Source organism: Sus scrofa, chromosome 12 (genome assembly GCF_054392235.1).
Source record: "Sus scrofa isolate SSC_HxYL_T2T_F1_AM1 chromosome 12, Sscrofa_HxYL_maternal_Yorkshire_Landrace_v2.0, whole genome shotgun sequence".
Classification (NCBI taxonomy): Eukaryota; Metazoa; Chordata; class Mammalia; order Artiodactyla; family Suidae; genus Sus; species Sus scrofa.
The window spans coordinates 58,016,724-58,036,943 of NC_139394.1; the positions used below are offsets into that span (position 1 = coordinate 58,016,724).

Genomic DNA, 20,220 nt, shown 5'->3' on the forward strand with positions numbered 1-20,220 from the left:
GAGTAAGGCGGGCTGGCTATGACCCCAGGGGCGCTTCTGGTGCTGCTGCTGGGGGCGGTGGGGGCGCCGCTTGCCCCGGGTAAGTCTGGGCCTCAGAGGGGCAGTGACAGGGCCAGAGGTCGTGGCCCGGTACCAAGGCCTCACTTCGTGCTCTCCTCCTCCAGGAGCCCTCGGCTCGGAGGCGGAGGGCCGACTCCGCGAGAAACTTTTCTCGGGCTATGATAGCTCCGTGCGCCCGGCGCGGGAGGTGGGAGACCGCGTCGGGGTCAGCATTGGTCTCAGCCTGGCGCAACTCATCAGCCTGGTGAGGGCGCACGCGGGGAGTTGAGGTCTGGCCCACTGGCCGGCTGGGGGGCGTGGCTTTAGGCGGGGTGGGAATCCAAGGATGGCTGGGGGCGGGGCCTGGGGCGAGGCCAGGCTGGGAGACGGACTGGCCCTTAGCGGCGATTGGGTTGAAATCGGACCAATGGACAAGCTGTGGGCGTGGCTGCAGGAAGGGTCGGGGTAGAGCCGGTAGGGTGGTGATCCCGGAGCTCGGGCCGAGGGACGGGCCAGAGGGCGGACCTTGAGGCGGGGTCACAGGCTGGGGCGGAGCTTGTGCCGGACAGGGTCCATAAACAACAGCGGGGGGAGACTCAGGCCGGCGGGTGTGAGAACTGGTAGGTGAACTGGCTGGCGGTAGGACCACAGGAAGTCCGCGAGATAGAGGCGGGGCCTAAACTAACACAGCTTATGGGAGGCGGGCCTTGGACCCAAGAGGGTGGGATTCAGAAAAAGAGGGAGTTTCCAGGGGGAGTTTGACCCACTGAGCCCCTTATTTCTCTGCAAATACATCACATCTACCCTTTAAACTTTTCCCTTCTAGAACGAGAAGGATGAGGAGATGAGCACGAAGGTCTACTTAGATTTGGTACGGACATCCCGTAGGGTGGGAGAGGGTGTCCTGCTGCCTTTACAATTTCCTCGAATCTCCCCGCCAGTGAGAACATTTTTTGCATCACATTTATACCTGAAAATGAAGTTTCAGGAAACAATACCTATTTGTATGACGGGCGGTGCACTCCATGCATTTTTTCATTATTTTATTTTTTAACCCTGCTTTGGGGTCCTTTTACTCCCAACCCATTCAAGGGCCGCTAATGCAGTTTGAAAACCACTGTGTTGGAGGCGAGCCAGGGCAACTCCATCACATTTACAGAATGAAAAATTGGGGCCCAATGAGAGGGAAGGGAAAAGCAACAGACAGGGTCCCAAAGAGTGCAGGTGGAGCCAGCATCAGAGCCCCGGGCCTGTAGAACCATGCCTGCGCTGCTCCCCTCCCTGGCCCTCCCTTCTCGGGCGTCCTTCGCACATTCCAAGGCTCCCCCCAGCCTCCAGCCCCAGACAGCCCCTCAGCCTCTGCTTCCTTAGGAGTGGACTGACTACAGGCTGAGCTGGGACCCTGCGGAGCACGAGGGCATCGATTCACTCCGCATCACCGCTGGCTCCGTGTGGCTACCAGACGTGGTGCTCCTCAACAAGTAAGACGTTTCCCAAGTCTGGGAGGCCCGGCAGGGCCAGGTTTCAGATGTGAAGATTCTTTCCTTGCAGCAATGACGGAAATTTTGACGTGGCTCTGGACATCAACGTCGTGGTGTCCTCCGACGGCTCCGTGCGCTGGCGGCCCCCGGGCATCTATCGAAGCAGCTGCAGCATCCAGGTCTCCGGGCTCTGCCTGGCAAGCTCAAGGCACTCCGAGAAAGCCTGCTTTTTCTCTGACAGCCTGACTCCCCAGACTCCCATCCCTCCTCCAATATCCCTGAGGACCCTCACGTCGCTCTTGCCCTCCTGATTTTCTGTTAGTTTCCTCTTCTCCGTTCACTTTCATTGACTTCCATTCTTCCTCAGGGACCCCTTCCTTTGTCCATGGGCTCTTCAAATAACCTTCCGATTCCTCTGTGACCCTGCTTCTTTGTCACCGCCCCTGGTGGTCCCTATCTCCCAGGTGCCCCAGATCCTCTGATCTCTTATCTACCCTGTGACCTTCCCCCCTCCTCCAGCCCTGACCTAGACCTCTGGCCGCTCTAGTGACTCCCCGCTCCATCCAGGTCACCTACTTCCCCTTTGACTGGCAGAACTGCACCATGGTGTTCAGTTCCTACAGCTATGACAGCTCGGAGGTCAGCCTGCAGACCGGCTTGGGTCCCGACGGGCAGGAGCGGCAGGAAGTGCACATTCATGAAGGGACCTTCATTGGTGAGTAGACCTGGCTCCCATGCCCATGGGTTTATAATTTTCAGCTTCTAACAGGCTGATGAGTGTAGCCCATTAGTGAGTCCCTATGGGGTCGGCATGTCAGGTAGGACTATATTCTGTGGATATGGAAATTGAGACTTGTTCGAGTTTATTAGAGAGGGGTTTTCCAGCCACTTTTATCCCCTCTGCTCTAGGAGGTGGCAGAGAAAGCCATATCTGGCACCACAGAGAAAAGTCCCACATCTGTATCCCCTTTTGCTCTTCTTCCCCCCCCCCCCCCGCCCCGTCTCCAAGAGAATGGCCAATGGGAGATTATCCACAAGCCTTCTCGGCTAATCCAGCCTCCAGCAGATCCTAGGGGAGGAGGGGAAGGACGGCGGGAAGAAGTCACCTTCTACCTCATCATTCGCCGGAAGCCTCTCTTCTACCTGGTCAATGTCATTGCCCCATGCATCCTCATCACCATCCTGGCCATCTTCGTCTTCTACCTGCCACCAGATGCAGGTAAGGGGGGGGGGAGGGCCCCCCCACTCCTTCTCACCAAGAGTTCAGCTTCGTCCGCTTCCCCTGTAATACAGGCAAGGTTTTCGTGCCAACTCAAGCCATCCTGCATTGTCCATCAATGGTCTCACCCAGCTTTTCCCTTCAAGCAGAGCCTATGTGTCTGCCTCCAGGTTTTCCCTCTAGCCTCAGGCTCTGCCTCCCCTCTGCCGCTCACTTCTCTGCACCCAGTAACTTCTGAACTCTTCCCTTAAGAATCCCAGCAGCTCATCCTTGGAACCCCCAGAGCTCTGGCCAGCCAACTCCCAGGCTTAGATAACCCTTCCTCTCGCTTCCCCATTCTGACCTCCTCCCTCCCCCGCTGCTGTCGCCAGCTAGTCCTTTAACCTCCTATCTCCCTTGGAAATAAGAGCCAACATTTCTTTGGAAGACAGCGTGATGTGTTCGCAGAGTAACCTTGGGCAACTTCCAGTTTCCTGATCTGGAAATAGGACAGTCATTGTCCCTACTGCATAGGATTATTTTGAGGATTAACTGAGTTAATAGAACTATGCCTAGTACTCTGTAAATTTTGTGCAATTGTAGGTATTGTCTTTGCTAATTTTGAACACTTGTTATAAGATAATACAGTAGGAGTTCCCGTCGTGGCGCATCAGAAATGAATCTGACTAGGAACCATGAGGTTGCAGGTTCAATCCCTGGCCTCACTCCGTGGGTTAGGGCCCCGGTGTTGCCGCGAGCTGTGGTGTGGGTTGAAGACGTGGCCCGGAGCTGGTGTTGCTGTGGCTCTGGCGTAGGCTGGCAGCTGTAGCTCTGATTGGACCCCTAGCCTGGGAACCTCCATATGCCGCAGGTGCAGCCCTAAAAAGACAAAAAAAAAAAAAAGATAATGCAAATAATATGTTACACATATTAACTCAATTCTAATCTTCACAACTCTATGAGGTAAGTGCTGAACTGTCTTCCCGTTTTGCAGAGGAGGATAAAGAAGCTAAGAAAGTTTAAGTCATTCGCCTGACATTACATAGTAGAGAGAGGAAGTGTTGCTATTCCAACCTCCCAGTCTGATTCAGAGACTGATATCCTAAACTCTGGTATTCAAAATATGCTTTCCTTCTCGCTGGAATCCAGTCCTCTGTCTGTCTCAGGAAGGAGAGGGAGGAAGTTATAGAACACACTTCCACACGTAACTGCTTTCTTCTGGAGCCTGGCAAAACTTGGAACCCAATATTATAGGACTAAAGTAGAAGAGATCATAAAAGTTATTTATTTCAATACCTTCCATGAAGTTCGCAGTGCCTGTTGCGGGTCACAGGAATAAGCAGCCACCGGGCATATTCTTATGTACTTTGTTTCATTATTAGATCCTTCAAATTGCTATCTGGTTCCTGCTACAGGGGTTGGCCCATTCATTCAGGCAGCAATTATCTGTCAAGCATCTATAATATTCAAGACACTGGGAATACATCAGTGAATGAAAGAGAAAGAACTCCCTGCTCTCATGGAGTTTACACTCTAGTGCATTCTAGTGGGGGAGACAGTCAGTAAACATAATAAATAAAGCCATTAGGAGTTCCCGTCGTGGCTCAGCGGTTAATGAATCCAACTAGGAACCATGAGGTTGCGGGTTCGATCCCTGGCCTCGCTCAGTGGGTGAAGGATCCAGTGTTGCCCTGAGCTGTGGTGTAGGTCGCAGACGCGGCTCGGGTCCGGCATGGCTGTGGCTGTGGTGTAGGCTGGCGGCTCTGGCTCCGGTTTGACCCCTAGCCTGGGAACTTCCATATGCCGTGTGTGCGGCCCTAGGAAAAAAAAAGACCAAAACACCAAAATGAATAAATAAATCCGTCAGATAGTATATTAGAAGAGGGAAAGTCCTAAAAAGGAAAAGTGAAGTTGGCGAAGGATTAGGGGAGGATGAGAATGGGAGCAGGGGTTGCAATTTAACAATAGGATGGTCAGTGAATGCCTCACGAAAAAGGGAATACTCGATCAATATTTGAACAAAGACTTAAAGGAAGTGAGAGAATGAGCCTGGTAGATGTCTGGGGTGAAAAACCACTAGGAGGAGTTAGCAGTGTGTACAAAGGCTCTGGGGTGGGAGTGTGCCTTGCATATTTGAGAAAGAGCCAGTGGAACTGAATGAAGTAAGCAGGAGAGAAAACCCCTGATGAAGTCAAAGAGCTGATGGGAAGGCTGGCAGACTGTGGTAGTAAGAGCTTCAGCGTTTATGCTAAAGGGAATGGAAAGTCACTGGAAGGTTTTGAGAAGAAGAGGGATATGATCTGATTTACATTTTAACAGCATCAAGCTGGCTGCTCTGTTGAGAACAGTCAGCAGGGGGGCAAAGGATGAAGCCAAGAGAAAACCTTTGTCATAACTCAGACCTGAGGTAATGGTGGCTTGTACCAGGATGTCGTGGTAGATGTGACAAGTCATCAGTTTCAGGATACATTTTTTTTTTTTTTTTGTCTTTTGTCTTTTTAGGGCTGCAGCTGTGGCATATAGAGGTTCCCAGGCTAGGGGTCAAATTGGAGCTCTAGCTGCCAGCCTATGCCACAGCCATAGCCACAGCCACGTGGGATCCGAGCCGCGTCTGCAACCTACACCACAGCTCCCGGCAACGCCGGGTTCCTAACCCACTGAGCAAGGTTCCTAGTCGGATTCGTTTCCGATGCACCATGGTGGGAACTCCAGTTTCAGGATACATTGTGAAGGTAGAGCCAAGAGGGTTTGGTATGGATTGGATATGGGATAAGAGAGAGGAGAGCTGAGAAGGACTCAAAGGTTTTTGGCCTGAGCCACAGGAAAGTGGAGTTATCATTTGTGAAATGGAGAAGCCTATAGGCGGAGATGGTGGTGAGGGAATTAAATTTTGGAAGATTAAGTTTGAGGTGTCTATTGGATGCCCAAATGGAGAGGCTAGGTAGGCAGGTGGATGCAAGTCTGGCGTTTTGGGGCATAAGTTCAGGTCGAAGCTATAAATGTAGGAGTCATTTGCATGACTTGCAGTTGGCCCTTCCAAAAGCCTGTCCTATTTTTTTTTTTTTTTTTTTTTTTTTTGTCTTTTTGCCTTTTTTCTAGGCCACTCCCTCGGCACATGGAGGTTCCCAGGCTAGGGGTCTAATCGGAGCTATAGCCTCCGGCCTACACCACAGCCGCTGCAACTCAGGATCTGAGCCCGAGTCTTCGACTTACACCACAGCTCACGGCAATGCTGGATCCTTAACCCACTGAGCAAGGCCAGGGATGGAACCCACAACTTCATGGTTCCTAGTCAGATTCGTTAACCACTGTGCCACGATGGGAACTCCCCAAAAGCCTGTCCTTGAAGTGGGCTGGCGGCATGGTCACTGATGATGCCACGGAGATTGCCTTACAGCAAAACCTAATCCTTCCCCTCTGTCCCCCAAGGAGAGAAGATGGGGCTCTCGATCTTTGCCCTGCTGACGCTCACTGTGTTCCTGCTGCTGCTGGCAGACAAAGTGCCTGAGACCTCCCTGTCTGTCCCCATCATCATCAAGTACCTCATGTTTACCATGGTCCTCGTCACCTTCTCAGTCATCCTTAGCGTCGTAGTCCTCAACCTGCACCATCGCTCACCCCACACCCACCAAATGCCCCTTTGGGTCCGTCAGGTGAGAAAATCGACTCCAACCTGTGTGTTAACTCTCCATCCTAGCATTTGGCTTTCTGTCCAGGTATCGCTCCTCCCTCCCACCAACGTCCACCTTCCCTTTCAAGGATCTGAGGGAGAGTCTACAACTCCTGGTAGAGTGTCAAAGTGCCAAGGCCTTTGGGTGTTGAAATGTTGCACCATTAATTTTATCCTCCCATTATTATCATTGCATAGATCCCAGACTCTCTTCATTAATACTGCCCATCGTGGGTCCCAGGGAAGCATTCTCAGGGTTAGGTACTGTCAGGGTGGAAGCCCTCAGAAGTTCCTTTGCAGTCAGGATGCCTCCCAACCCACTTCAGAACTCTTGGGCTGTGGTTGCATTTCGTCCGTGGGCCGGATGCTGGCATGCACAGGAATGGACATGTGGAGTCGGGTGGTTGGCGGCTTCCCTTTGGGTCTGACAGCATGAGAGCCCCTCCAACACGCCTTTTCTTCTGCTCTGCAGATCTTCATCCTTAAACTCCCTCTGTACCTGGGCCTGAAGAGGCCCAAACCTGAGAGAGACCAGATGCCGGAACCACCTCCTGTAGCCCTCAGGGATTCTCCAGGAAGTGGCTGGGGTCGGGGAACCGATGAATATTTCATCCGCAAGCCGCCAAATGATTTTCTCTTCCCCAAACCCAACAGGTAGTATCCACTCCCCATCGCTCACCTAGAAGGGAGAGGGAGAACTACAATTCCCAGAAGATCGTGCGGAGGCAGGCGGCCTAAGCTCCTGGAGGATACTGTGGTTGAGCATCATGGGAGTTGTAGTAGTTCTTCTGTTGCCCACTTTGCGGAGAGGTGGTAACTAAAGCTTAAGGGGATAGGTGGAATTGCGGAAGGCTAGCGAGGTCGCGGTTATCGGGCGAGAGCCCGAAGGGTCCTCTCAGGTTTTGAAAGCCGGACGGGCATTGGAGGAGGGAGTTGGGGCGGGGCCTTGAGCACCCGCGCTGGACGAGTCTGCGCCCGGGGCGTGGCCAAGCCGTCCCGCCCTCTTCCAGATTCCAGCCTGAACTATCTGCCCCGGACCCGCGGCGATTTGTCGATGGTCCAAACCGGGCTGTGGGCCTGCCTCCCGAGCTGCGGGAGGTCGTTTCCTCGATCAGCTACATCGCTCGACAGCTGCAGGAACAGGAGGACCACGACGCGGTAAGTCCAAAGAGGGTAGAGCAGGGCCTGGAGGGGGGGTCTTGCGTCCACACTCGAACTCAGGCCCCGCCCCTAGCCCTCGGTTTTATTTCTGATTGGAAGTTGGCCTCACTCGGTCCTCCCCCTGCTCCCGCGGACGGTACCTTCCGTCCAAAGCAGGAGGTTTCGCTCTCCGCTCTTCTGCAGCCCGCGCTTCCCTCAAAGCTGTGGTACAGGGTGGGGTACAGGGCCTTGGAGGCGGCCTTCCCTGGGGGTCTGGAGCTCAGGAAGAGTTTCCTTTGCCATCCCCCAGCTGAAGGAGGATTGGCAATTTGTGGCCATGGTAGTGGACCGCCTCTTCCTGTGGACCTTCATCATCTTCACGAGCGTCGGGACCCTCGTCATCTTTCTGGATGCCACATACCACTTGCCACCTGCCGACCCCTTTCCCTGAGGCTGCGAGGGCCGAGACTCAGGTCCTTGGCCAGCTGAATTGAGAGTCGGGCAGTACTCTCAAGTCCTAGCCCTTTTTGCATCCTAACTCCTTCAGTAGAAATCCAGGCTTCTCATTAGTTCGTTTCTAGGGAGGAAGCCTAAGTGGGACTGGACAGATGGGGGGCTGGGGCCCACTTGAAACGCACTATCTGGTCGTTTACTCTTTAGCTTCTTGAAGAAGCTCCTTTGAATATTTACATCTGGGTTCGCGGTGCGTGGAACAAAGAGCAAGAACTAGACTGTAAGCCTTCTGAGGGCAGGACCTATGTCTCATTCACTGTAATATCTCCAGCACCTAGCGCAAGTCTTAACCTATATAGTAGGTGCTTCACATTGGCCGTATGAATAGGGACATTTCTTTTCCTATAAGGAGATACACTAAGTAGTAGAGTTTATGTTTGCATGTTGGGACAAGTGGTCATTTTTTTCTTTGTTTTTACGATTCTGTAGTTTGTTGTATTTTGTAATAAGCATTATCTTTAGGATGAAAAAAAGGTTGTTTTTTTAAAGGGTGCGTTTGTAATGAGGATACAAAAAGCTCACTTTATAAGCTTCAGGTTCCAGCTTTGGTACTCAAACTTTGGACAAGTTACTAAACTGCCGTGCCTCAGTTTTCCCACCTATAAAATGAAGCTCATAATAGTATCTGCCCCCTAGTCTGAGGATCATTTGAGAAGATGGGAAACAAAAGCATCATGAAGGAGTTCCCTGGTGGCACAGTGGATTAAGGATCCAGCGTTGTCACTGCTGTGGCTCCAGTTGCTGGCCGTGGCGTGGGTTTGATTCCTGGTCTGGGGATTTCTGTATGCTGTGGGCGCAGCTCCAACTTCCCAAAAGCATCGCGCGGTATGCATCAGAGGTTGCAAACTGGTGTGTTTTGTTTGGTCCATACTGTTGACCGGCAGAATGTTCAATTTGACTTGGTTTGCTGCTTTTAAAATGTGGATATTTCTTGGAGAAATTTGGATTTCTGGCTTCTCTGGAAGATTTTTCAGAACTACAGAAACACCAGCTCTGATTCCCCTTTTGGCAGCCCCCTGCTAGAGCTGATTAGCGGCTGCCCACTCTGGTCAAGGTATTTGTACCAGAATTCATCAAAGCCCCCACCCTCACTAGCTTCACTCATGTTACATGCAGACCCCTGCGTAACACTAGACAAAATACAGGGGAGGGGAGGGGAGGCAAGGAAATGAAGCCCCTGGGAGGCTAGCAGTGGAACAAGAAAAGGCTGTTGGTGGGGGGAGTTCTCTGGTGGTCTAGTGGTTAGGATTCGGCACTTTCACCGCTGCAACCCAGAGATCTCAGTTCTCTGGTTCTGGGGCACTGAGCCCCCACGTTAAGCTGCTACAGCCAAGAAAACCCAAAAGGGTATTGGTGTCTCTTATGGCCATCACACATTTTGTGCCTCAGTTTTCTTTCAATTTGGCCCTGGTTGAAGGCAGAGCCTTTCAGGGACATGAAGATCTCGCAGTGCCCAGCAGGCTGTGTGAACTGGACTGGGTTAACGTTTCTGCCTGGAGGTCAGAGTAAAGTCAGCTGCAGCAATTACTGTAAAGACCCTTGGGTCGACAAGCTCTCACACCTACTCAGTGGCTGGAAGTTGTCGTCCTAAGAGGGAGAACAGGGCTTCGACCCTCAGGGATCCCTGTGGGACAAGGGTAGCGTGTCCCTGTCCAGCCAGCCCCACCAACCACGCCAATAATTGCACCTGGCATCCCACTGCGGAGCACAGTTTGTTTGTCTTGTTGGTTTATTGGCCTAGAGAGTTGGACACACACACAAATGCGGAGATAAATATTGGTCAGTTTCTCTAAATCTGGGTCCTCACTACGTATAGAGCTAGAGTCTGTAGAATTCTAAATCTTGCGTGCTGTGGCACAGAACCAGTGGCTTTCCCACTCCACCGTCACCCTTCTTCCCAGGGAACATGGGGAAAGAGGGCACAAGCTGACAAGACTTGATAGATTTCAAAAGACGAAATTGCAAAATCCCCAATTTCCAACATCTGAAATTCACAATATTCAAGTTCCCCAGCTCAGATACATATATTTTAATCTCTATTTCGCCACAATCTCCTTTGTTGCCCAGAACCACCAAATTCTGGGAACTATTTTCCTAAATCATAGTTTCAAAAAAATAAATGTCTACAATCTCAGTTCTCCCAAAATGTCCATGGTTTTACAATTTTGACCTGTTCTGAAATTCAGATTCCCCGGTCCATCCTCAACTCCTTCCACCTCCTGTGCCTCTGCCTCGAGGAGTGCAGGTTAAGGATACAGGGGAACTGTCATCGCATCTGCCCTTTGCCTCCAAGGCCTTCCTCAGTCTCTCTCGTGGTTCCGCTGTGTATATATATATATGTATATATATATATATATAATTTGTGTGTAGAGATATATATATATAGTATTCTTTATTATGTACGTTTTTTTTCGCAGTTTTTCTAAAGTGCCAGAAACAAGATTTGTGGGAATTTTTTTTTTAGTGATTTTTTTTTTCATTTTTTCCCTGTTTTAAACTTTTCTCCCCCTTAAAAATTGGAACTCAGTACATTCAGTAGGAAACTCTTCACTCGGACTGTGGCCAAGACCAAGAAAAGTGCAAAGAGACAGAGGAGGAGTGAAGGAGTGACACTCCCCCGTGGTTAACATTCAGGGAGCCTGTCGAAAAACCTCCCCTTTCCATCCTCTGGGAGGGGGAGGGCAGGCAGGAGGAGGCTCCTGCCCCTCGGCCCAAACCACCTCCCTCCAAAAGCCATGATCTTGCCCCGTCAGCCTCGGTCGAGAGGGCAGCCATCTTGGCCCCAGAAACAGTAGCTGGGAAAAAGGCTGCCGTGGTGAGGGCAACAACTTTTCCCCTTTTTAAACTGCACTCCTCTAATTCCCATTGATCAGATTTGCTCCCCTGAACCGGCTCTCCCCTTGTGAGCTTTTTGTTTTTGTGTGTTTGAGGGGAGGTGGGCGGATGGGCAATGTTCATCCAATCACAGCGTGGGGAGGCCCAGTTATCCAAGAGAGTGAGGAGCAGACATTTCTTCAGCTCCCCCACTGGAAGGAAACATAGGGACCCCTGACCAGGGTTAACTAGTGCAAATTAGGGATTAGGGACTTATAAGGTCCCTGCACCCCATCCTTAGGCTGGGATCTTTGGGTGTGGGAACTGAGTCAAAGAAGGGGTGTAAGGTGCTATTTTGGAGGGACAGTTGGTGGGAATACCCCAAAGCCCACCAAGGGAGTAGCATGGTTCCCCCGAAACCATCTGGAGTGATTGGTGAGGGAGGTGATAACTGGGGAAGATGGGGGTAAAGGTAGGGATGGGAGGTCATGTGCAAATCTTGGGCTTACCTACCCATCCAACCCCCATCATTTTTCTGGCTATTTGGTCTAGTCTGGGAGAAACCATCGGGAAAAATACAGGGAGAAAGTAGATTCCCTTCCCCATCCCACACAGAGCTCCTCCCTCCTGGCCCCCAAATCTGGCTTAGCCTAGAAGAGGCCATATGTAGAGGCAGGTAGAGGTGCCATCTGCCCACCTCTTTTGCCTTGGAAGAGTCTGGGGCTCACTAGATTTGGGGGTCAAGGTAGGGCCGAGATTAATGCTGCCCTGGGCCAGGAAAGTACTCAGCCATGGGACAGTCAGGTAGCCCTCCCCCCCAGCACCTCCTTGACCTGGACTGGAAGAGGCCCTCTCCAGAGTCTAGGAGTATAAGGAGGAGTATGGAAGATCCAAAGGCATGGAAGCCAAGAAAGGCATGGCATCTTAACGGGAAGGAGACAGGGATGCGGGAACCCACCCTTGGAAGAACGGAATCCCAAGCCTCGCTCCCGGCTGGGTGGGTGTCAGGTATCACAATGGTCTGGTCCAGGCCCTGGGCCACAAAGAATGGAATGTGCTAGGAAGCATCTGGGCAAGGGCTTAGAGAAAGCTTCAGAATGCGGGGGATCATTAGCTGAGAGAGATGGTTTCCCCCTGGGTTTACGAATCGGGGGTGGGGGGGTGGGGGTGGGGGTGGGGAGGGTTAGACATTCAGAGCTGGTGGGGGCCGTGAGTAGAGAGTCATGTAAGTATATTGCTCAGTTGCCCCAAGGGCTGGAGAAGGGATGGGAGCTGGCCCTGCCCCTCGTGGAGGCCACTCCCTGGAGGAGAACTGAGAGAGGAACCACCAACGATCCCTTCCCAGGTGATGGGAAAACTACAATCTCACACAAAGCAGCCTGACCCCTGAGCTCCAGAGGCCCCTAAGTCCCTGCACAAGAGGGGCTCCCAAGGGGCAGGGAGGCCAGGGAGCTGGTAGTGGCGGGGGTTCAGGGAGGGTGGCATCTGGTGAAAGGGGGATCTGGGCCCAGAGCTCACCCCACATCTCCCTTCTGGGTTCTTTCCACCCCTGCTCTTTCCCCTTCTCCCTTAGGGGGGACTGGGGGAGGAAGAGTTGGAGGGGGTGGGGTGGGCGGGGTAGGGGGTGCTGCTTGTGGATTGACTGCGTAGCCAAAGACCCCTGGTAGGAAGGGAAGGGCCCCCCCACCCTTCTCATCAGGTAGGACCATGTTAAGAGCCACTGGGAGAGCGGCCAAGTTGCTGAAGTTGTAAGGGTAGGCGGCAAGGAGCTGGGGGCCGTAGACGAGTGGGTAGGGCTCGGGGTAGAAGGTGACTTTGGCAGCCCCCATCCCCTCCATCCGGTCCCCCTCCCCAGCTCCCCCTGGCCCCTCGCTGCCCGGTTTTCCCCTGCCACTGCCGGATTCCCGGCCGCTCCCAATCAGAGCCAGTGGAAACTCCTGCACAGGTGGGTATGCATAGGTGCCCCCTCCTGCCACCACAGAGGGCTCCTCACCCCCTGAGATGACAGGGTCCTGGAGAGAGGCCGTCTCGGAAGCTTCCTCAGCAGCAGCGCTCCCGCCGCCTGCCTCCCCGCTGGATGAGGAGACCTGCATCTCTTGGGGGGCCTCCTCCTTGACATCCCCGGGTCTGGAGCCCGCGCTGCCCTTGGAGTAGGCGATGACGGGCGTGGGGGCGCCCCCGGGCCGCTCGGCCGCGTGCCTCTGCCCGTGGCGGCTCAGGGCGGCCGCCGTCTTGCACACCTTGGCGCAGTGAGGGCAGGTGAAGCGGGTGGAAGGCTTCCGGCCGGCCCGGGCGCCGTGCGAGCCGCCGTGGGCCTCCTGGTGCTTCCGCAGCTTCCTCAGGGTGGCGAAGGTCTGGGCACAGTCCTCGCAGCGGTGCCTCCGCTCGCCGCGGGCTCGCCCCGCGGGGCCCTCGGCCGCCGGGGTCTCCTCCCAGCTCCTCCGCTCCGGCTTTTGTCTCCAGCGGGGCGGCCGGCGGCCCCGGGGCATCCCGCCGCCGCCGCCCGGGCCCGCGGCTCCGGCCTTGCGCTTGGGCTTGTAGTAGTAGGGCCTCCAGAGCTGGTCCTCCCCGCCCGCCTTGGACTCCTGCTCCTCGTCCTGCTCCTCGTCCTCGTCCTCGTCGTCCTCGTCCTCGTCGTCCTCGTCCTCGCTCTCCTCCATCTCCTCTCCGCTCAGCTCCCCGGGCCGCAGGTCCGTCTCCGAGATGCGGCGCTTGACAATCGCCTCCTCACCAATTCGCACAGTGATCTGACACAGTGGAGGTGGAGCCTGAAGCTGAGAGGGGCCCCGGCCCGGCCCTGCGGGGGGACCCCCGCCCCCGCCCAGCCCGCCAGCTGGCTTGGCCGTGTAGGTCAGAGTCCTCGGGGCCCGCGGGTTCCGGCCCTTGGCCTCCTCCGTGGCTGTGGCCGGCCCCGCGGCCGTCGCTGGGCTGCCCGCGGTGGCTGGGCTGGTTGGCGTGGCTGCAGGTTCGGGGGGAGGAGGTGGGTACTCACGTTTTTTGGGGGGCCGTGGGGGAGCAGTGTAAGTGATGACCGAGGCGGCCTGGCCCCCCCCTGTGCTGGCCGGCCCACTCCCTGCTCCACCACCGCTGCTGCCCCCGTGGACAATGACAGAGGGAGCAGGGTGGGCAAAAGTGATGACAGAGGGTGGGGGGCCGGGCTCTGTGGCGGGTGGGGGTCCGGGTGGTGGGCTGGCGGGCATTGCCGCGGGGGCCGGTGTGTTGAGGCTTGGAGAGAGAGGGGCCTCGGGGGCTCCCTGGCTGTAGGTCTTGTAGGGCCGCTTGGCCGCCCGCATGGGGAGCAGGCGGTATAGCTTGAGGGTATTGAGCTTGGGCTTATAGCCTCCATTGGGGGTCTTCTCACTGGCCAGGAGGCCCGGGCTAATGCCGTGGAAGGTTCGCTGGTGGGTCTTCAGGTTATAGTAAGTGACAAAGGTCTCCCAGCAGAAGATGCACTGGTACCTGTGCCAGGACAGCAGGGGACAGGGCACGAACAGAGCCACTTGAGTCAGGGGCCTCGTAGCCAGGGCCTCAGTGTCCCCTGACCTCTCTTGCCTCCACTCAGACCTCAAACTGCCCAGCCATCTGCTCCATCTCCTTTCACGCTGCTTGTCTCACCCTGCCAGCCTCAGAAGGGCCACCGGTCCTAGTTCAGGGCCCACCACTGGCTGTGAGAGGTCAGGCCTCAGCTGTTCCACCTGTGAACTGGGAGTAATCACCTCGCCTCACTCACAAAGCCTCCTTCCGTAGCTCAAATGACAGAACGGGGACATGGCTTATGAAGAAGGGCACAGTATGGAAATACACAGGGTAACTGTGGCGGGAGAGGCCTGCACTCCCCCTAGACCTGTCCCGTGAGGCGACTTGCTCTTTCCACGTGGCCTTTTGCCCAGCACCAAGCCCGGACCTGACACCTACAGGTGCTAATAAACAGCAGAAGGAAATGGGGCTGGAGGGAGGCAGATGGTGGGTGACGGCTGGCAGGGGAGCTGGGCCAGCGGGTGAACAGGCAGCTCAGAATGAAGTCCTAGGCCCATTCTCTCCCCTGTCTGTGTGGTCCCTGAGGGGACAAGGTCCCACCCACGTCCAACCCCGGCCGCCCAGGTCACTCACCTGCGCTCCCCAGTGTGCCACACCTCGTGCTTGGTACGGTACTCTGCCAGGGCAAAAACCTTCTCGCAGTAGCGGCAGGGGTACTTCCTCCGCCACGAGTGTACGTTGCTGTGCCGCTTCAGGCTGGACAGGGTCACGTAGGAGCGCTCACAGGCCGCGCACACGTACAGCACGTGGCCGCCCACCACCTTCACCACGTGCTCGGGGCCACCGCGGAAGCCCACCGGTGGGGGCAGGGCTGAGGCGTCCACTCCTGCAGGGCCACTGGGGACAGGGCCCCCGGCTCCGAGCCCTGCAGACCCCCGGGCGCTGGTCCCCCTCCGGCACTGTGCCTCGTGGGTCTGCAGCCGCTTGGGATGGATGAAGCTTTTCCCACATCGGGGGCAGGGGAGGGGTCGCCTCGAGAGGGGCGGCTGTGAGTCAGGGCCTTGGGCCTCAGCCCTGTCACCCTTCCACTCCCCAGCAGGCCGAGGCCCAGGCCCAAAGCTGTCCTCTTCAGGCTGCGAGGTGGCCACAGGGGCTGGGGCCGGGGGTATCCAGGCATCGCCTCCCTCCCCCAGGCCCTGCAGGCGGGAGATGCCCAGCCGCCGCCCCAGAGCGCCGATCTCTGCCACGGCCGCCCCATCCCCTCCACCGCCAGGTAGTGCCAGCCGGGCACTGTAGATGAAGTTGAGGACATCAGAGAAGGCAGCTGCTGGGACCCCTGGCAGCTCCAGGACCCGGGGTGGGGATGAAGCAGGAGGTGAGGCCGGAGGGGGAGAGGAGGAGGAAGAGGAGGAAGAAGAGGAAGAGGAGGAGGAGGAAGAGGAGGAGGAGGAGGAGGCGGCAGCTGTGGTGGTAGCAGGGTTGGGGGCTGAGCCCCCAGTAATTGGTGGGAGGGGCAGTGGGGCTGAAGCGAGCAGGGCCTCTCTGAAGAAGGGACTAGAAGCAGCCAGAACGCTGCGGTGAGCAGGGAACTTGGTGTCTCCGGCTATGAGGGTGACGTCACAGAAGAGGCCCCGGAGCCGCTGCTCATTGAGCTGGCGCAGGACGGCGGGGGCATGGGACGGGTCCGTCACCTCTGCTGGGGGGGGCATGGCGCCAGCCTGGACAGGAGAAGAGGCCAGGGGAGGATCTCAGAGCTGGGCAGAGGGTGGGGGGCTGCAAAGTCAGGGAGGTGAGCCTGGAGAGGGGGCTTGGAGGCTGGCGGTCACAGACCAGGGAAGGCTAAGATCTAGTCACCACCGTGAGGGGTTAACCTCAGTCCCCTGACATCTGGCCCGCGTGCAACGCCAGTGCGTCAGACCTCCGGGGCGGAGGAGGCCAGGGCTACCTCGGGTCTTGATGGCGGTCAGGGGCCAAAACTTCCGAGTCACTGACCAGCGAGGTAAGTGATGGGCACCCCTCTCCCCCTGGGAGGAGGAGGAAGCCTCCTCAGACGCTGATGACCGTGGCAGGGGCTCCCCCGCCTGGACGCAGTGGCCGCCACCGCAGGCCCTGGCTCTCCCTCACCGCTCACCTGAGAGCACAGTCAACATGGAGCAGAGCGGGGGTGGCTCAGCGAGTCCCTTCTGCCGGGCCTCTTCCCTCTGCGGAGAAAGAGAAACCGCGGCTCAGGAAGGGCGCTGGGCAGGACAGGACCCGGGAGGTGGGGGCCGGCGCAGCGCTCAGGGACAGAGAGGCTCCAGCTGCTCTGCAGACCCCCGAGCCTCCCCTGAGCCGGCCGGGTCGTTTGCTTGGCTGCAGGCCGTCAGCTTGGAGGCCACACAGATGAGAGCCAAGCCTTGTTTTGCTGGCCCCCGGAAGCCCAGGAACACGATGATTTGCATCATCCCAATGTGCGGCCAAACAGTCCAGTGCCGTGGTTCAGGCCAGGGTGCGGGGAGGCCTGCTGGGCCACTCTCGAGTCCCTCTGGCCCAATCTTCTGGGCTTAAAGGAAATCGAAGATTTGCATGGTGTCTTTCATTAGCATGGTCTCATTTACATATCAAAATAGATTTGCTTGAGCTTTTTCATTGGCCCAAGCTGCTAGATATGCAAATTAGGAGAGTACCGTCGTCGTCACAGTAAATCTTAGCCTGGGTTCCTGGCCTCTGCGCCAGGGGACCACTGAAGACCACCTCCACACACCCCAGCCTGCTCCAGTCCCTGGAGGGCACTGGAAAGGTCACCAGACCGGAAGTGAGGGACCTGGGGTCCCACTCCTTACTCTGAGAGCTGGGGGCTTTGGGACTTTGGCTTAAAAGCGGGGGGGAGAACGAAACCTCTGCCTGACCTTTTTTTTATTTTTGCTTTTTAGGGCCACACTTAAGGCATATGGAAGTTCCCAGGCTAGGGGTCAAATCCGGGCCGCATCTGCAACCTACACCAGAGCTCACAGCAACACAGGATCCTTCACCCACTGAGCGAGGCCAGGGATCAAACCTGCATCCTCACAGACTCTATGTCGGGTTCTTCACCCACTGAGCCACAACGGGAACTCCCCCTGCTTCACCTCTTGCTGGAAGGCTCATCCACAAGGAATAGCAGGCAACCCAGATGTGAGCTGTGGCCGTCACCTCACAGAAGCACCTGTGGGCACAGCTGTGGCTTTGGGGACTCGTTTTTCAGTTGAAAAGCTGAGTTCCAGAGCCATATGGTAACTTCAACAAAGACACACAGAGCTGATCATAAGGGTTGGGCCCGTTCACAGAGACAGGCCTGCTGACCTGAGAACAGAGCTCTCGGCCCCTCTCGTCCACCCTCCACGAGGCCTGAGAGCCCTCGCCTCCAGCCTGCCCAGGGTCACACGTGACCTCTGAGGTGGCCTGCGTCAGGAGTTCCTCATACATTTCCCAACCCCCAAATGCTCTCTTCCCAGTTATCACTCACACCATCTGGTCTAAAAGGCCTTCCCTCCACAGCCCATTTCACGTTCCCAAAAGACGACTCTGAGTCCTTGCCTAGGGAGGAGGGAGGTGGCAACCAGAGGGGGGCTAATGGCCCTGCCTGCCAGGCCCACGCCTGGGTCAGGGGCTACCCCGTCAGTTGCTGGGTTGAGAATCCTGGGGCAGGGGCCCGGTTTGTGGGCTGGTGTTCCGTTCTGTTGGTAAGATGGCGAAAGAGCGAGGCCTCCCACTCCCTCCACCAGCCCCCAGGGACACCCCCCAAGAGTCAGTGCTTTACTTTCATTACCTCATTCGCTCTTCATCACCACCCTAAAGAGGAGCTTCTTGATTTTATTTTATTTTTTTTTTTTTTTGTCTTTTTTTGTCTTTTAGTTGTTGTTGTTCTTGTTGTTGCTACTTCTTGGGCCGCTCTCACGGCATATGGAGGTTCCCAGGCTAGGGGTTGAATCGGAGCTGTAGCCACCGGCCTACGCCAGAGGCACAGCAACGCAGGATCCGAGCCGCGTCTGCAACCTACACCACAGCTCGCAGCAACGCCGGATCGTTAACCCACTGAGCAAGGGCAGGGACCGAACCCGCAACCTCATGGTTCCTAGTCGGATTCGTTAACCACTGCGCCACGACGGGAACTCCGAGCTTCTTGATTTTAAAGGGACAGACCAAGGCTCCGAGGTGCTAGAGCGCGACCAAGGATATACCCAGGGATCTATGACCAGTGAGTAGCAGGGCTGGGATCTACTCCCAGGAAGTTTGGCTCCAAAGGCCGTGTTCTTGGAGTCCCTGCTGTGGTGCAACAGGATTGGCAGCGCCTTGAGTGCTGGGACGAGGGTTCGATCCCTGGCCCTGCACAGTGGGTTGAGGATCCAGCACTGCAGCAGCTGTGGCTTAGGTGGTGACTGTGGCTTGATCGGATCTGATCCCTGGCTTGGGAACTCCATAGGCCATGGGGCAGCCAAAAAAGAGGAAAAAAAAAAAGCTGTGATACTGTGACATAATAAAAGATAAAGTTGACCCTTGAACAACATTGCTTTGAATTGCACAGGTCCACTAATATGTGGATTTCTTTTTAATAGTAAATACGACAGTACTACGGGATCTGAGGTTGTTTGAACCCGAGGAGGTGGAACCTTGGATGCGGAGGGTCAACTCTAAGGCTATACTTGGATCTTCCACTGCATCGAGTGTCCGCGCCCCCACGTCCTTCAAGGGTTAACCGTATTCATCTGTGATCCCGGGTTCTGACATCTCCAAGCTCCTGAGTCCCTTGGAATATGGTGGGTGATAGGAGCATCTCTTGTTCTAAGGAGGTGACTCTGGGTGGGCTCCTGCGTGGGGGCTGGCCACTCGAAAGACCGAGGCATGATTAGAAACAGAACTTTCGGCCCCGTCTCTCTCCCCCACGATTCTACCTCTGGGGAGGGGAGGGGATCTGGAGACTGAGCTAATAGTCGATCGATGGGGCCTGTGTGATGAAGCCTCCGTAAACCCCCCAGACTGTGGGGTTCTGAAGGCTTTCAAGCTGCTGAAGGCATCCACATGCTGAGGGGGGGTGCACCCCAACTTTGTGGAGACAGAGGCTCCTACACTCCCCAGACCCTTCCAGACCTTGCGCTAGATACCTCTTCATCTGGCTAGTCCTCTGTATTATCATAGCCTTTCTCATACAATAAACCAGTAAACCTAAGAATCTCCCTCAGTTCTGTGAGCCAGTCTAGCACAGGATCACCTCTGAGGAGGGGGGTCGTGGGGAAGCCCGATTTCCTGCCGGTCAGGGAGAAGCACCGGAGGCCTGGCCTTGCCCAGCGGTACCTGAACTGGGGGCAGTCTTGGGGGACTGAGCCCTGACCCTGTGGGATCTGAGGCTCTCTCCAGGCAGATCGTTTCCGAATTGAACCAGAGGACACGCAGCTCGTGTCAGAACTGGCCAGTATGGGAAAAATCCCGCACATTTGGCGTCAGAAGTGTTGTTAGTGGAGCGTATAGGAAAACAGCTGTGTTTTCCTTTCGGCAGCACCCACTGAGGCCCCCACTAGCCCGTCTAGGATCTTTGTGAAAATCAGAGGAAGGAGAAAAAAACAAACAGAGGAAAGACCTCTTCCTCCATGATGCAGCAGTTCTGTGCAGGGGAGCAAGTAAAGGTTTGATTTGGGGGCGTTCCCAGCGTGGCTCAGCAGAAGCGAATCTGACGAGTATCCATGAGGACGCAGGTTTGGCCTCGCTCCCTGGGTTAAGGATCCAGCGTTGCCGTGAGCTGCAGTGTAGGTCACAGACGCGGCTTGGATCTGGTGTGGCTGTGGCTGTGGCGTAGGCTGGTGGCTACAGCTCTGATTCGACCCCTGGCCTGGGAACCTCCATATGCCGTGGATGTGGCTCTAAAAAGTCAAAAA

General features: G+C 55.8%; 2 protein-coding genes across 9 annotated transcripts in view; one reads left to right on the plus strand and one right to left on the minus strand.

Annotated features, from left to right (window-relative positions):
• CHRNB1 (cholinergic receptor nicotinic beta 1 subunit) lies at window positions 1-19,985 on the plus strand. Of its 7 annotated transcripts, XR_014821798.1 has the most exons (12): window positions 1-79; window positions 165-304; window positions 866-910; window positions 1,411-1,520; window positions 1,591-1,699; window positions 2,088-2,235; window positions 2,530-2,739; window positions 6,148-6,371; window positions 6,861-7,042; window positions 7,399-7,546; window positions 18,907-19,107; window positions 19,845-19,985. XR_014821798.1 is itself a non-coding variant. In XM_003483098.5 (11 exons), the coding sequence occupies exons 1-11, from the start codon at window positions 19-21 to the stop codon at window positions 7,977-7,979; spliced, it is 1,518 nt and encodes a 505-aa protein (XP_003483146.2). In that variant the 5' UTR covers window positions 1-18; the 3' UTR covers window positions 7,980-10,187. The 7 variants fall into 7 exon arrangements, 2 of the variants coding, with proteins under 2 accessions (XP_003483146.2, XP_005669267.2); XR_014821800.1 differs by lacking the exons at window positions 6,861-7,042; window positions 18,907-19,107; window positions 19,845-19,985 and adding exons at window positions 7,043-7,201; window positions 7,839-10,187; XM_003483098.5 differs by lacking the exons at window positions 18,907-19,107; window positions 19,845-19,985 and adding an exon at window positions 7,839-10,187.
• ZBTB4 (zinc finger and BTB domain containing 4) overlaps window positions 9,753-20,220 on the minus strand; it is a 16,760-nt gene continuing 6,292 nt past the window's right edge. For both annotated transcript variants that reach the window (XM_021067826.2, XM_084985968.1), the window contains exons 2-4: window positions 16,464-16,533; window positions 14,966-16,050; window positions 9,753-14,314 (exon numbers count right to left, since the gene is read on the minus strand). In XM_021067826.2, coding sequence (XP_020923485.2) covers window positions 12,370-14,314; window positions 14,966-16,041 — 3,021 coding nt within the window. In that variant the 5' untranslated portion in view covers window positions 16,042-16,050; window positions 16,464-16,533 and the 3' untranslated portion in view covers window positions 9,753-12,369. The remainder of the gene's footprint in view (window positions 14,315-14,965; window positions 16,051-16,463; window positions 16,534-20,220) is intronic.